Source organism: Myripristis murdjan, chromosome 22 (genome assembly GCF_902150065.1).
Source record: "Myripristis murdjan chromosome 22, fMyrMur1.1, whole genome shotgun sequence".
NCBI classification, from domain to species: Eukaryota; Metazoa; Chordata; class Actinopteri; order Holocentriformes; family Holocentridae; genus Myripristis; species Myripristis murdjan.
Genome location: NC_044001.1, coordinates 2,962,798 through 2,978,412, shown reverse-complemented (window position 1 = coordinate 2,978,412; position 15,615 = coordinate 2,962,798). Strand labels below are relative to the sequence as shown.

The 15,615-nt window shown below is 41.3% G+C and overlaps 1 protein-coding gene and 1 pseudogene across 1 annotated transcript in view; both read left to right on the top strand.

Annotated features, from left to right (window-relative positions):
* The window catches only part of LOC115353980 (tripartite motif-containing protein 35-like), a 993,629-nt pseudogene that overhangs the window by 283,439 nt on the left and 694,575 nt on the right, over positions 1-15,615 (top strand).
* akap6 (A kinase (PRKA) anchor protein 6) overlaps positions 1-15,615 on the top strand; it is a 216,255-nt gene that overhangs the window by 57,122 nt on the left and 143,518 nt on the right. Inside the window, exons 12-13 of the mRNA XM_030044838.1 lie at positions 9,266-9,362; positions 10,947-11,137. Coding sequence (XP_029900698.1) covers positions 9,266-9,362; positions 10,947-11,137 — 288 coding nt within the window. The remainder of the gene's footprint in view (positions 1-9,265; positions 9,363-10,946; positions 11,138-15,615) is intronic.

Genomic DNA, 15,615 nt, shown 5'->3' with positions numbered 1-15,615 from the left:
AAATGCCCTTTTTACTTTTAGTCATATTTAGTCAACTTGAATTCTTTTTTGTTTAGTCACATTTTAGTCGACGAAAAGTCTTGGCATTTTAGTCTAGGTTTAGTCGAAGAAAATCCAAAGTATTTTAGTCTAGTTTTAGTCAATAGTTTTAGTCAATATTCTTTTTTAGTCTTTGACCTGCATCATGTTGGCTTTTTTTTTTAAATTTAACAATATTTTAAATTATTATTTTAAAAATGTAAATTACTTATCAAACAGGCCTAACAATTCGGCTACCAATGAATGAGAAGTAGTATGCATGTGATAACATAGATTGAAAAATAAGCCGAAGTGATACCTCTTCTCTGAATAGACAAGCTAAGCCAGTGTGCTGCTGTTAGCCAGTGACTTCAGACTTCAGACAGCGCCACACACACACACGCACTCCGGCATGAGCACACAGCAGCGCAGGAGGAGAAAAACTAACGCGCATCCAATTAATGCACTTTCTGGATTGTAATTTAAAAGTCTATGACGAAAAATATGACTTATATCGATGTACAGTCCGGGCCAGCGTTGCGTTGAAGTGCAACTCCAAAAAGGAGGACAAATAAGCGTCCGGCTTGAGGCTGCGCCGGACGCCGGACAAGGCATTTAAATTCCGGACTGTCCGGCCTAAATCCGGACGTATGGCCACCCTACACTGAAGTATACTGCCAAGTACAGTGGTCAGAATCAGAATCACTTTTATTGTCATTTTCCCCGTCTGCATACATCAGGAGCCTGAAATGTCGTTTCTCCTCAATCACTTGCAGTGCAAGACAAAAAAAAGGACATAACATAGACGCTGACCCTAACCCTAACCCTAACCAATTTAAAAAGAGCCCCACTGACATGCAGTTCATATCCATATGTCTGTATATCCACATACATCCATACATCCATATATAACCATATGTATGTATATATACACGTACACATACATACACACACACATACATACATATACACATACACACATATACATATACATATATATACACATACATACATACATACATATACACATACACACACATATACACATACATACATACATACACTATATTACCAAAAGTATTCGCTCACCCATTCAAATGATCAGAATCAGGTGTCCTAATCACTTGGCCTGGCCACAGGTGTATACAATCAAGCACTCAGGCATGCAGACTGTGAAACAAGACATTTGTGAAAGAATGGGCCGCTCTCAGGAGCTCAGTGAATTCCAGCGTGGAACTGTCATAGGATGCCACCTGTGCAACAAATCCAGTCGTGAAATTTCCTCGCTCCTAAATATTCCACAGTCAACTGTCAGCTCTATTATAACAAAATGGAAGCGATTGGGAACAACAGCAACTCAGCCACGAAGTGGTAGGCCACGTAAAGTGACGGAGAGGGGTCAGCGGATGCTGAAGCGCATAGTGCAAAGAGGTCGCCGACTTTCTGCACAGTCAATTGCTACAGAGCTACAAACTTCATGTGACCTTCAGATTAGCCCAAGTACAGTACGCAGAGAGCTTCATGGAATGGGTTTCCATGGCCGAGCAGCTGCAGCCAAGCCACACATCACCAAGTGCAATGCAAAGCGTCGGATGCAATGGTGTAAAGCACGCCGCCACTGGCCTCTAGAGCAGTGGAGACGCGTTCTCTGGAGTGATGAATCACGCTTTTCCATCTGGCAATCTGATGGACGAGTCTGGGTTTGGAGGTTGCCAGGAGAACGGTACATTTCAGACTGCATTGTGCCGACTGTGAAATTTGGTGGAGGAGGAATTATGGTGTGGGGTTGTTTTTCAGGAGCTGGGCTTGGCCCCTTAGTTCCAGTGAAAGGAACTTTGAATGCTTCAGGATACCAAAACATTTTGGACAATTCCATGCTCCCAACCTTGTGGGAACAGTTTGGAGCGGGCCCCTTCCTCTTCCAACATGACTGTGCACCAGTGCACAAAGCAAGGTCCATAAAGACATGGATGACAGAGTCTGGTGTGGATGAACTTGACTGGCCTGCACAGAGTCCTGACCTGAACCCGATAGAACACCTTTGGGATGAATTAGAGCGGAGACTGAGAGCCAGGCCTTCTCGACCAACATCAGTGTGTGACCTCACCAATGCGCTTTTGGAAGAATGGTCAAAAATTCCTATAAACACTCTCCTCAACCTTGTGGACAGTCTTCCCAGAAGACTTGAAGCTGTAATAGCTGCAAAAGGTGGACCGACATCATATTGAACTCTATTGGTTAGGAATGGGATGGCACTTCAGTTCATAGTATGAGTAAAGGCAGGTGAGCGAATACTTTTGGTAATATAGTGTATACATATACATGCCTACACATACATACACACACATACATAAGATAAAAAAAAAAAAAAAAAAATTACCAACACAACACAGCCTATGGATAAAGTCCCTCGTTTATCGCGGGAGTTACGTTCTAAAAATAACCCGCAACAGGCGAAATCCGCCAAGTAGTCAGCTTTATTTTTTACAATTATTCTAGATGTTTTAAGGCTGTAAAACCCCTCACTACACACTTTATACACTTTTCTCAGACAGGCATTAACATTTTCTCACTTTTCTCTCTTGTTTAAACTCTCAAAGTTCAAACCTTCATAGAAAAATAAGTCCAGTATTATAGAATGAACGCATTCTGTACTGTACAGGAGACACGGCACGGAGGAGATTGATTGACAATGGTCTACAGTCCCTTAGCCAATCAGGACGCAGAACACAATGCGCTGTAAAAAAAAAAAAAAAAAAAAAAAAAAAAAAAAAAAAAAGCATGCAAAATTGCACTAAAAAAAAAATCCGCGAAACTGCGAAAGGTGAACCACGTTATAGTGTGGGACAACTGTATCCCAGAATGCATTTCACACCGACCTGCGTGAAATCGTGACTCTAACCAGGCTCTTAAAGCTGCTGTACTTTTTGTTCTGACGCTGTGAATTGGAATGTAATATTTCCCAGAAAGCTCCCATTTGGCTAACGTTTCTTTTTAAATGTTAGTTGATGTTAATTAATGTTAATTTTTTTATCGTACAAACTCTTTTAACCAGCTAACCAACTCTGCTGTTATAAACCTGAGCCTATTTTGTCAAATTAATGTTTAATCATGTTACCTTTTGATGCAGACTTTAGGAATTGGAATGTCATCTTACTTTTACTTTCCTGTTCACCTCATTTTTTTTTTTTTTTTTTACTTTCCAACTTACTGAAGTCTGACTGGAGCAAGTTTTATTGTTGGGAATCTTTCCGACCTCGATCCCACTTCCCATATGAACGCGGCATCGGAACGTCACTGTAGCTTTTTCAGCTAGTTTTCATATTTTACTTGCAGCAGTGTGGTAATAATGTTCGTGGCATGTTTTTAAATTCTTCTGAAGGTCAGGTATATTTTTATGAACACACAACGCCGTGACTTGTGTTTTCCTTTTCTCTCCAACCGGATACATTCCTATCCACAGCACAAATGGTCTAATAAAATCAATCAATCAATCAAAACAGGCTTCAGGATGTAGTGACAACCACAATATCATGTAATGGATTAAAGTTCAGTGACAACGAGGTCTCAATCTGCAGAATTTGACAGAATGTTTATTTCTGAGCCACAAATCTTTCTAGCAACGACATTTTAAATAATTACAAAAAAATGTTACTAAGTGCAAAAAATGTATATAAAATTTTCCATTTAATAATAAACTTTTGGTCACAAACATTTGAGTACACACATAAACACCTGCTGTTTCTTTTTCTCTTTCCTTCTCTTTTTGTTCTTCTTGCAGCCTCTGATGGACGCGCTTGCGTGCGCACACACACACACACACGCACACGCACACACACACACACTCACTCACTCTTTCTCGTTCCCTGTCTTAATTTCCTGCACTTTTCCCCTCTCAAACACACACAAACACTCACTATTTTTCTTGTACACACACCCACTGTCTTCAATTCTCTTTCTCTCTCCGTCTGTCCCTCTCTCTCTCTCTCTCTCTCTCTCTGTTATTACAGCCGTCTGTGTCTGACGTGCGTAAACCAGAGCTGCTCTGCATGCCTCGCCTTATCATCTTGTGATTGATGGCTGGCTGTTCTACTCTTATCGATTCTATGCTCTCCATATATTAAACGGAGGAAACGGAGCTGAAATCGCTCGTGGAAAAAGCCGCTGAAATATACGATCGCTCTCTGCGATAGCCCGGCTAATCTGCACAGCCTAATTCATTCCCAACATCAGCGAAACCCCATTCCTGATATGCAGACAGTCACGCTGTGTTTTCTGCAGCGCTGATAGATGTATTTTATGTTTATTAGCTGTGAGATATTTCAACAGCTTATCTGGAAATTATGTAGGGCAGAGTGGCCGCGGCGTCTGTAAAATTACTCAATCAGCCGTGAGATTTGAAGTAATTTATGGTGTTTGCAGGGCAATAATGATTGCAGAATGCAGACAAGTCATGTTTTATTTGGATAATGTTGATATAGAAATGTGTTTTTGGGTGGTTTGCAAATAGATAAAGTTGACGGTTTGGTTTCTAATGCGATATTTTAGAGTTTATCTGTGAAATGTAATATATAAGGGAGAGTGTCGCAGGTATCTGTGCTCACTCTGAACGTCTTCACGGTTTGGAGATGTGAAGTTTTTATTTGATGAAGCGATCCTGTGCACCTCAGTATGGAAAGCAAGGCACGAACACCTGCAAATCTTTTCTTATTTTGAAACGGAAATCATCAGCTCACAAGTCATTTCATTCAGTACAGAGTCTTAAAATCATGTTTTACTTGAAACAAAATGAGAAATCTGCCAGTTTGATGAGATAATCCCACTGATTTACTACGCTAATCAACTTGTTTCCAGAATTTTCTGGAATAAAGTGTCATTTTCTTGAATCCCCGTGGCTGATCAGCCTTATTCTTTCTCGTTTCAGCAGACTTATACTGGTTCCCAGAACAGTAGGTAAGGAAGTGGGCACTGAAATAGATGCAGCACTGCAAATTTCATTGCATTTTTCTGTTGCAGTGACAATAAATGGATTCTGATTCTGATTCTGAAACTGCATTGAAACAAGTTGGATTATCTCATTCCGCTGGCAGATTTTTTTTTTTGCCTTGTTTAAAGGAAAAAAACAGATTTGAACACTGAAGATGAGATTGCTTGCTAAAATGGAGATTTTTTTGCTGTATAGCAAGAGGCCATGATGTCAAATTCAAGATGTTTTGCCATGGCAAGATAACCAACCAATCAACCAGCTGAGCAAAAGAAAAAAAAAAAAAATCAACCTTGTAAAACTAATTTTCATTTTTCATTTTGGTTCCCTGGTTTTGAGGTCCTCACTGTAATAATAAAATTCACTGTAACTTAATTTTTTTTTTTTTTTTTTAAATCACAATGAGTGATTATAACACTGAAGATGAGACTGAGTGACTTAAGATTTTTTTTTTGTGCGTATAAAAGCATCATTGTCAAGCTAAGATGAGGCTCTGTTTCCTGATTCCTGGAAGCAACTATGAAAGGATTTTACATGCCAGCGGCGATTTGTTATATCAGATGATGTGTTAATATCAGTCGTCTCATAGTATGACTCAATTTTGTTTTTTTAGGACCAATTTCATGAACAACATCCTTAATTGACGTCTCGGTGATTAATTGAAGCTGTGTTTCTATTGATTTATCCGCTCACTTTGCAGCTCCTCATTACATTTTCCATCGGCTGACAGTGACCGCAGCGAAAACACTGGACCCAACTTTGATCAAGTGTCGTAAATATCTCAATAATGGTTACGCCGTCATCACATAAACACTCAAAGACACACTTCCACGACTTCATAAATCTCCCGCAGAGCTTTTAACTTGATTTATAGATCTCATTTTCACCCAAAACAGCGGCTCCGCCCCCGCGGCTGCACGCAGGCTGTGGCCGGGGCGTCCTGCGTGGATCCCGCTCCATAAATATTGGCAGTGCGGAGTCGTGACCTTGTCGGCGGTGACTGATGCCGTCGCCTGTCGATCCGTCACCTCAGACGGCGTGCTGTCGCGGTCACAGACGCACCGTTCAGACGGAGGGCAACGGTTAGCCACAGGGTTTTTTTTTTTTTTTTTTTTTAAAGTACAATATAAAAATTAAAAATCAAAAAATAAGCAAAATAGACTTACATTTAAATACTCCTCTCACTGCTTAGGTGTTATTGTTCCGTATGACATGAAGAAATAAAATAAGATAAAGCAAATTAAAATTAAATAAAATTAATTTTTTTTAATAGCTTTAAGACCAGTTGATGAATGTTTATTGTATATAACACATCACAGTGCAGAAAATCGCCAAGTTAACAAATTATTCAGTCTCATCTTCAGTGTTCAAATCTGTTTTTTCCTCCAACAAGGCCAGTAATCTGCCAGTGGGATGAGATAATCCCATGTGTTTCCAGCACTAATCCCACTTGTTTCCAGACGTTTCTTAGATCCAGTGTCATTTTCTTGATCCGCCTCATTCTGTCTTGTTTCAACACATTTATACTCAAAAAAAAAAAAAGTGAAACAAGTGAAACTGCGTTGAAAACAAATGGGATTATCTCATCCCATAGGCAGACTTCTTTTTGTTTTTACCTCATTTGAAGAAAAACAAGATTTTTCAGAAATGAGAAGCTGATTGATTTGAAAGATGAGTCTGTATTTTCAGGAGGTAAAGTCAGATCCAACTCTAAATATCGACTGTAACAAGACTAAAACTGCATGTAGTAATAACAGCTAATAAAGATCATATACAATAATAATAATAATATTAGACATAATAAACCTAACTTATACTGAAATTATAACTGTAACTTCACGGTGACTGATCACAAAGCTTGTGGTCCAGTTTGCTTCCTGTTATTTGAAATTGAATTGGTTTGCTTTGATATTGTATTTTATGCTAATAAAGCACCTTTGAATTTGTGAGTGAGAGTATATGCCACTGTGTGTGTGTGTGTGTGTGTGTGAGAGAGAGAGAGAGTGAGAGACAGAGAGAGAGAGAGAGAGAGAGCGAGAGAGAGAGAGAGAGAATAAATGCTTAGGAAAGTGTGTGTGCGCATTTTTGAGTGTGTGTTTCCCAGGAAAGCACAGCACAGCAGGCCGTCAGAAGCGGTTAAGGCTTGAGAACGATGCACCTTGAGCCGCGCGCACACACACACACACACACACACACACACACACACACACACACACACACACACAGATCAGAACAGGCAGTAATGGTGTGTAGCGTTGTGTTCAGAGATCAGAGAGAGGAGTGTAACCAGGAAGAACATCTCTCTCTCTCTCTCTCTCTCTCTCTCTCTCTCTCACTCTCTCTCTCTCGCCCCAGAGCCATGTGTGAAATGCTCTCCAGACTGATTACACTTTGCATCAGGGTGGAAAGAAAGAAAGAGAGAGCAGGAGATCTTTATTATAAGAACCAATCAGGTTGAATGTTCCTTGAGGGGCGAGCGACCATGGGGAACAAAGAGAGAGAGAGAGAGAGAGAGAGAGGGACCCCAGGCTTCTGTCCAGCCTGCTGTAACTGGTGTTACGTCGGCGATTCATTCATGTGTTGGGGTTGCGATGATGTCATCTTGGTGTTTTTTTTTCATTTTTAATGTTATTTTCTTTCATTCATGTAATTCCTTTATTTGGCAGAGACAGTAACATAAATACTGTTAGATTAAAGGCAGGATGAGCAGGATTTGTCGTTGCGATTTGCAAACACAGCATTCAGAGTCGGCTCCTCCTCCAGGCTAAACCAACTGCTGGCAGCCAGTTTTCCTTTCCTAGGATGGCGACGGAGCGAAACACCCACCCAAAATGAAACATCACCGCTACATTTTCTTTTTTTCTGTGATTTTCGTAGCTTCCTGTTGGATGTGGTGCCATCGATCTGGAGCCAGATTCTCCAAAAAGTTCTTACTAATAATCTTAAGACGTTTCGTAAGAGGAAAAAAATGAGAAGTTCATAAGAATGTTCTCAAGTGCTATTCCCCATTATTTTCTTAAGAACTACACATTATCTTAAGAACTTCTTAATTTTTTCCACTTACGAACTTCTCAACTCTCTACCTTTATGTAAAACTCAACTTTGATGTTATCAAAGTGTTTTCTCAAAAATTGAGATACATACTTTGTATTGGACAGCGACGATATTACTAACCTATTAGTTAATGGAATCTAAATATAATTGACACATGAATGGTGACTGGTGGCTAAACAAAATGTCCTCATATAGACTCAGAAACAATATATGTGCCTCTATGTGTTTAAATACTGACTTAGATATTAGGCTGAATTACAGTTTAGATAACGATTATCACTATGTTAACATATACAATGTAAAATTATTAAGGTATTAGCCTGCTACATTAATCTATGTTATATAATCAAATTTGGCTCTAAATGAATCAAAGATGTTTGAAAAATAGCTTACCTTCACACAGCATGTGGTTACTTAAGACGACCTTTACCTGTCTTAAAGTTACGATACTATTTAAGATAAAATAGTAAGATAATTTCTTTCAAGAATCCCATTTATTCTTAAGAAAAATCTTAAGAATAAAGTTGAGAACATTCTTAAGATCTTTTGTTTGGATTCTTAAGATATTTTGTTTGTGAATTCGAAAATATCTTAAGATTCTTCTTAAACCCAAACTTAAAAAAAAAAGTGGAACTGAAGAAGAAATTTAATCTTAAGAACTTTTGGAGAATCCGGCCCCTGGTGCTGCGCTTTGATTGGCTGGGAGCGACACACCTGCTTCCCAAAGGCCGACGCCCAGAAGAGTCCCGAGCTCAGGGTCTCTGCAGACACACACACCGACACACACTGCTAGTGGCTCACAGGTCATGATGGAGAGCATTAGTGTTTTTTTTGTTTGTTTGTTTGTTTTTGGAAGAAAATTCGACTCATTCTGCCTTGAAATCCTGCGTCCAGACAGGAAGCTGATCTGCAGCCGCGGGTCTTGACTCTGTGTTGAGTTGCAGCCGCGTCGTGTCGCTGATGTTGTGGCGTTTTATCGGCTCTTGGAGTTAAATTACTATAATCTTTTCCAATATTCATATTTTCTGGGTCTTTGTTACTCCAGTGTTGCTGGATCCTTTTATCTTCACCCAGATTATTACCCATCAAGTCAAATCCCTCTTTAAGTTCATGGAGATGTACAGTAGGCTATCTGGAGACTGACGCTCATACTGCTGTGTGTGTGTGTGTGTGTGTGTGTGTGTGTGTGTGTGTGTGTGTGTGTTGCAGAGTTTCAAGCTGAATGTGGACAGCCACAGCGCGCTGAAGGAGAGTGTTTTGGAGGAAGGCAGAGCGCTGCTCAGCGTCATCACCTCCCACAAATCAGGTATGTACACACACTCTTTCTCTCTCTCACACACACACTTTCTCTGTGTCTGTCTCTCTCTCACACACACACACACACACACACACACACACACAGGTGGCTATAACCGAGCCCCAGCTCTTTTCCATTCATTATTAATATTTGGATTAACAGAATGACCTTCAGAGAGAAAAACTCATATGAGTTGAATGTAGCAGAAAGAGAGAAAGAGAGCGAGAGAGAGAGAGAGAGAAAATAAAGAGATGGAGAAAGGAGGAGGAGAGCAAACGCAAAGGGACAGAAAATTGCTTGCAGGGAAAGAAACATTCAGTGTGATTTTATATTTTCCCAAGTCTTTGGAGTCAGAGAGAGAGACAGAGAGAGAGAGAGAGAGAGAGAGAGAGTGCTTCACTTCCCAGTCAGAGTGGTAAAACAGAGTTTCTGCAGTGCATCATTATATTTTACTAAAAGATTCTGCGTTGATGCAGGAACTTTGACGACTGGTTATTTACCCGTGTGGGGAGCCGGCCGCCCGCTGGGGGTGACGACCGCCTGCTGGGTGACCAGGACGCACACGCTGTTTAACCACACTGCAAACAACCACTTCCTTTTTTCAACTCCAACTCCACCAAATCGATGAAATGAGCTAATTCAGATCTAGGTTTTAAATCAGTGAAACAATAATTTCTGAATGGTAAAATTTGAGATTTTGTCATGTAAGGTGTAATGTTATGAGAGCGCTTTACAGAGTTTTTAAGAAATCACTTCACTGTTGCACACAGAACATGTTCACCTGGAAAATCATGCAGGAATCCTGTGGGCGTGGCTGCAGAGATTCCCATCAGTTAGTAGTGAAAGTGGTGAAAAATCTACATTAAAATCATGATTTTAAAAAAACAAAAAAAAAAAACAAAGGGAATTTTATTTTTTGGCTCCATCACTCAGCCCCAACTCAAACACTGCTAAACAGTGGATTCTTAGTTTTTCACTGAAAGGCATTTAAATCTGACACTGATCCAGCATCACAGGGCTGATGTTTAAATATGTCCTTTAAACAATTTTAAACATAATTAAAAAAAATATTTTTGCTTATTTTCTGGTAATTATTTTGCATTTTTTTTCTTTTTTTCTTTTTTTTTTTTTTTGCATTTTTTTTTACTTATATTCTGGTAAGTTTTTGATAATTTGCTAATAATGTTTTTTCCCTGTTTAAATTTAAATGAGCACTGTGAAACGGTGAATGTATTATTTTTCATTGAAAGGCGTCTGAACATTTAAACTCACTGATGTTTGCTAATTTGATAATCACCAAAGAAAATACACGTATTCGCTCACGTTTCAAAGAGTTAATCAAAAAACATTCACTTTATTTCACAGTCTCTCTCCCTCTCTCTCTCTCTTTCTCTCTTTCTCTCCCTTTACCTCTCTCTCTCTCTCTCTCTCTCTCTCTCTCACCCACTCCCACTCCCTCTCTCTCCCCCTCTCTCCCTCTCTCTCTCTCTCTCTCCCCCTCTCTCTCCCACTCCCTCTCTCTCTCTCTCCCTCTCTCTCCCTCTCCCCCCTCTCTCTCTCCCTCTCTCTGTGTCTATGTCTCTCGCCCTGCAGCTCTGCAGGAAATCCTCCATATGGTTTCCAGCCAATGGGATCAGCTGCAGCGGCAGATCCGGCGCCAACATGGCTGGATGCTCCGCGCCCTGCGCTGCGTCCAGGCCCGCCTCCTCCACGCCGGCCAATCGCACGAGCCGGCGTCGGCCACCAGGGACCCGTCGGCCAATCGGCAGGCTCCGTGCCTCGAGGTAGAAACTGATTGTTTTGTTTCTATCTGGTATTCATCTGTTTGTGTTTGTTTTGTTCATTTTTTAGGGAGTTGATCTTCTTCCATTTCCTCTCTGCTTGATCCCTGCTATCCCTCACACACACACACACACACACACACACACACATGCACACACACGCATAAATACACATTGTTTAAACTGCAGTTACACACACATTCCTACACACATACATGCAGATGAAACTCACACACATAAGCTGTCACACACACACACACACACACACACACACACACACAAACACACACACAAGGTCACAAACACAAGCACATGTCCAGATTGTTTGAGCTGCACACACACACAAACACACACACACAAACACACACACACACACACACACTGTTAGTCCTTTGTTGTTGTTTGTATTGGCTGCCGGTTAACGGGCTGATTTGTTTCTTGGCTCTGATTGGCTGCTGGTTAATTGGCTGGACTTGGTTAATTAGTCAGTGATCTGATTCTGATGCAGGAGACACCAAACCTGAAAACACTCCTCCCTCCCTCTCCTGCCTCCTTCTGTCCTTCCTCGCTCTCCTCTCATGTCCTCATTTGATTCCTTCTCTCCTTTCCTTCGTCCTTGGCTCCTCTCTTCCCTTCGTCTCCGTTTCTTCTGTTCGCTGTGAAACTTAAACACAACTTTGTTTGTGCCAGTCGTGGAGGGGCAGCCGTGATGTGCTCGCCTCCCTGTTAAAGTGAACACACGAGAAAATCACCAGAGTGAAACTGTGTGTGTGTGTGTGTGTGTGTGTGTGTGTGTGTGTGTGTGTGTGTGTGTGTGTGTCTAAAAGGGCAAACAGATGAAAATATGAGTATAAGTATAACATATTTTCACTATTTAAATAATTAAGAAAGAAGGAATTCCTGTCACACATCAAACTCACGATGTTACCGGGCCACACGTTTAATTTCTTCTTTTTTCCCTTTTCCTCCCTTCCTTCCTTCCTTCTTTCCTTCCTTCTGTCTTTTGGCTTTTGTCTATACGAGCTGTAACATCATAACAGCTGCTGAGAGCTATTTCAAAAAACAAAAAAGAAAGAAAGAAAAAACTCAATTCACTCCTGCACACAGAAGAAAATCATCCTGAAAAACAAGAAGAATCAAGATTAAAATTGTTAATCGTGAAATGTTTGAAAAAAAAAAAAAATGGAGATTTTATTTCGCTCAGCCCGAGCTCCAGTGGATTCTTAGTTTTTCACTGAAAGGCATTTAAAGACAAGAAACCTGACTCTGACCCAGCATCACGGGTCTGATGTTTAAATATATCATTTAAACAACTTTGAACCTAATTCTTCAAATATTTTTGCCTATTTTCTGGTCATTGTCTTGATTTTTTTTTTTTTTTAAATTAATTAGAAAATGCTCACTTTAGATCAAAGTAACTTATTTACTTTTATTTACTTCTTTTCTTTCTTTTCTCTCCTTCCCTCCTTTGACTGAACCAGACCACAATTTTATTTAATTTCTTATTCAGTTCCTAATTTTTCCTTTTGCCCTTCCTTACTGCCCCCCCCTCCCTCTCTTTCTCTCTCTCGCTGACTCTTTCTCTCTCTCTTTCTCTCTCTCTCTATCTCTCTCTCTCCCTCTCTCTCCCTCTCTCTCTCTCTCTCTCTCTCTCTCCGTCTCTCTCTCTCTCTCTCTGGTTATTTTCAGATTGTTTAGTTGCAATTAGAGCTGCAGCAGCCTGATCACTGTGATCAGTCAGCAGTGACAACCATTAGCAGCTACCACCTTCCTGTGTGTGTGTGTGTGTGTGTGTGTGTGTGTGTGTGTGTGTGTGTGTGTGTGTGTGCCACAGGCATGCATGTCTTATTGTGAGAGTGTGTCTCTGTATTTGTCTGTTTATGTGTGAGTAATTGTGTTTATTTGCACTCATGTGTGTCCACTGTATATGTGTAGGTGCTGTGTGTGTGTGTGTGTGTGTGTGTGTGTGTCCATTAGCTGCCTGGCCGCAGCACATTAACAGTCCATTCATTATCTGTGTGAATCTCCCTCTGCACTTAAAGCTTTGATCCGTAAAACCTCCAAACAGCGGAGCGGTGCGTTCCCGCTGCAGTGATCACAACAAACCGCACAAATCACAGCCACGCCGCCGATCTCCTCCACGTCTCATGTTGTCGTGACAACAGGCCGAGACCCGGGGAGGCGCCGTCTCTTGCTTCAGTGACAAACCGACTCCGGAGCGAGATCCCACCTCAGCCGCGGCGAGCGTCAAGCAGGCGTGTTTTGGCCTGAGGCAGCTGCCGTAGCTCCACAGACGAATCAGCGGTCAGCATGGAGCGATGAGGAAAATACTCCGTTTTCATTGGTAGCTGGCTCAGATCACATGGTGCCGTATCGATCGATCAATCGATTGACTGATTTTATTTGACGCTTTCATTTTAAAAAGCAGCCACCACATAATTCCAGTTTCCCAGCAGGAAGTCGCACGACCAAATCATGTGAATAAATTCAGTTAAAATGTAGTAAAGTGTGACTTTGCACTGTGCGTGGCCTTCCTTTGGAAAAACTGGAGTTACAACAGCTCGATCAATGTTGTGTTAAAAAAAAAAAAAAAAGTAGTTAAAGTGAGTTTTAAAAGCCTTAGATTTGAGTGTGATGCTGGCAGACTCTGTGTGTTGACAGTAAAAATCTCTGAGTGTGGCTTTACTGTGTGTTCATTATCTGCTACTGGTCTTTAATGACAATCAGATGCATGGCCTAATTACTGCCACAGACACCGGGGGAGGGGGGCCAAGGTCAACCAAGGGCATCGCGTGTGTGTGTGTGTGTGTGTGTGTGTGTGTGTTTATGGTCTTCTGTAAAAGACAGTCGAAGGAATGAGTGAGGGCAGAGGCGACATAAATACAGTACAGGTGATTTGTGTGTGTGTGTGTGTGTGTGTTTTCACTGAAGTATCTTGTGTGTATGTTAGTCTCTACGTGTGTGTGTGTGTGTGTGTGTGTGTGTGTGTTTAAATCAGCGTAACCTTGACTAAAGGGCAAAATAAAGGGCAAATTGGAAATGAATTTATCAAATTATGACTTGAGCATAAAGCCTCTTATAATATTTATAACCAGCGGATCCAGAATTCATTACAAAAGATTAAATACCAACTTGTATCAATAATTCATCGTCTTAATCTTCATTTTTAGTGCAATTAAGAGCAGAGGCGAGTGATGTGTTTCACAGCGCGCGTGGAGAAGAGTCGCGTGCCGAACGCCGAACGTCACGTGACCGCGGCTCTTTGTGCTTTTATTGTCTCACACACAAACAGGAAACAGCCGTCTGACAGAAAGTGTTTTCTACTGTGCAGCAGCTCTGCCATAGAAATAGAATACAGTAGAATCAGCATGGGTCAAGAAAAATCAAGAAAATAACTGTGGCTATTGTATTTTATTTATTATTTAAAAAAAAAATTATAAGGTTTTGAATGTAGTTGGATCTTATCTGGTGGGTTGTCAAGTTTTCGTTTCCTAGGATGGCGACGGAATGATATTTAAAAAAAAAAAAAAGAAAAAGTCATCACTCCTCCTCTGATCTGAGGCTTTTGTCAGCGACATCCCAAAATTGTGACTCCGGGCGATGATCTTGTCGTCTGAACTCGGCAAAATGTGTCTCTTTATGGTGTTTTGTAAAATAACCATACGACACAGGTGAGTGAAGGCCCCGCCCCCTCCTGCTTCATGACAGCGACTGTGAAGCGACCAATCAGAGCTCACGTCCTCCTCCCTGTTGTTGCTCTGCCGGTCGGATTCTCAGTTTCTTAGTTTCCATTTTGGATCGCGGCGCTTCATCTTTCCTCCCTCCTTCATCTCCTCTCTCCAATTAATCGCCGGTGTTGTTGCCGTAGCAACAACAGGTGTGGTGTGAGGTCATTAATTTGGGCTGGGCCTTAACGAGCCTCCGAAGAGTAATGCTGCATGTCGCATGCAGACACACACACACACACACACACACACACACACACATATCCCAGGTGCTCGTTAAGGCGTGTCGACAAGGTGTGTGTGTGTGTGTGTGTGTGTGTGTGTGTGTGTGTGTGTGCGTGCCTGGTCCAGTGTGTGAAATTATGCTGGCTGTCCGTGTGTGTGTGTGTGTGTGTGTGTGTGTGTGTGTGTGTGTGTCTCCAGGCGGTCATAACACTTTGTTGTTATTGGTGTTAGCATATGTTGCTGACAAGGTGTCCGACTCTCTCTCTCTCTCTGTCTCTCTCTCTCTCTCTGTCTCTCTCTCTCTCTCTTTCTCTCTCTCTCTCTCTCTCTCCCTCTCTCTCTGTCCCTCTCTCTGTCTCTCTCTCTCTCTCTCTGTCTCTCTCTCTCTCTCTCTCTCTCTCTGTCTCTCTCCTATATTTTTCATCCCTCTCTCTTTTGTCTCCTTATTCTTTCTTCTTCTCTCTCTTCCATTAAACTTCAGTGTCTTTTTATTAATTTCTTAGTGGCTTGTGAAGCAGAAATCAAATTTAC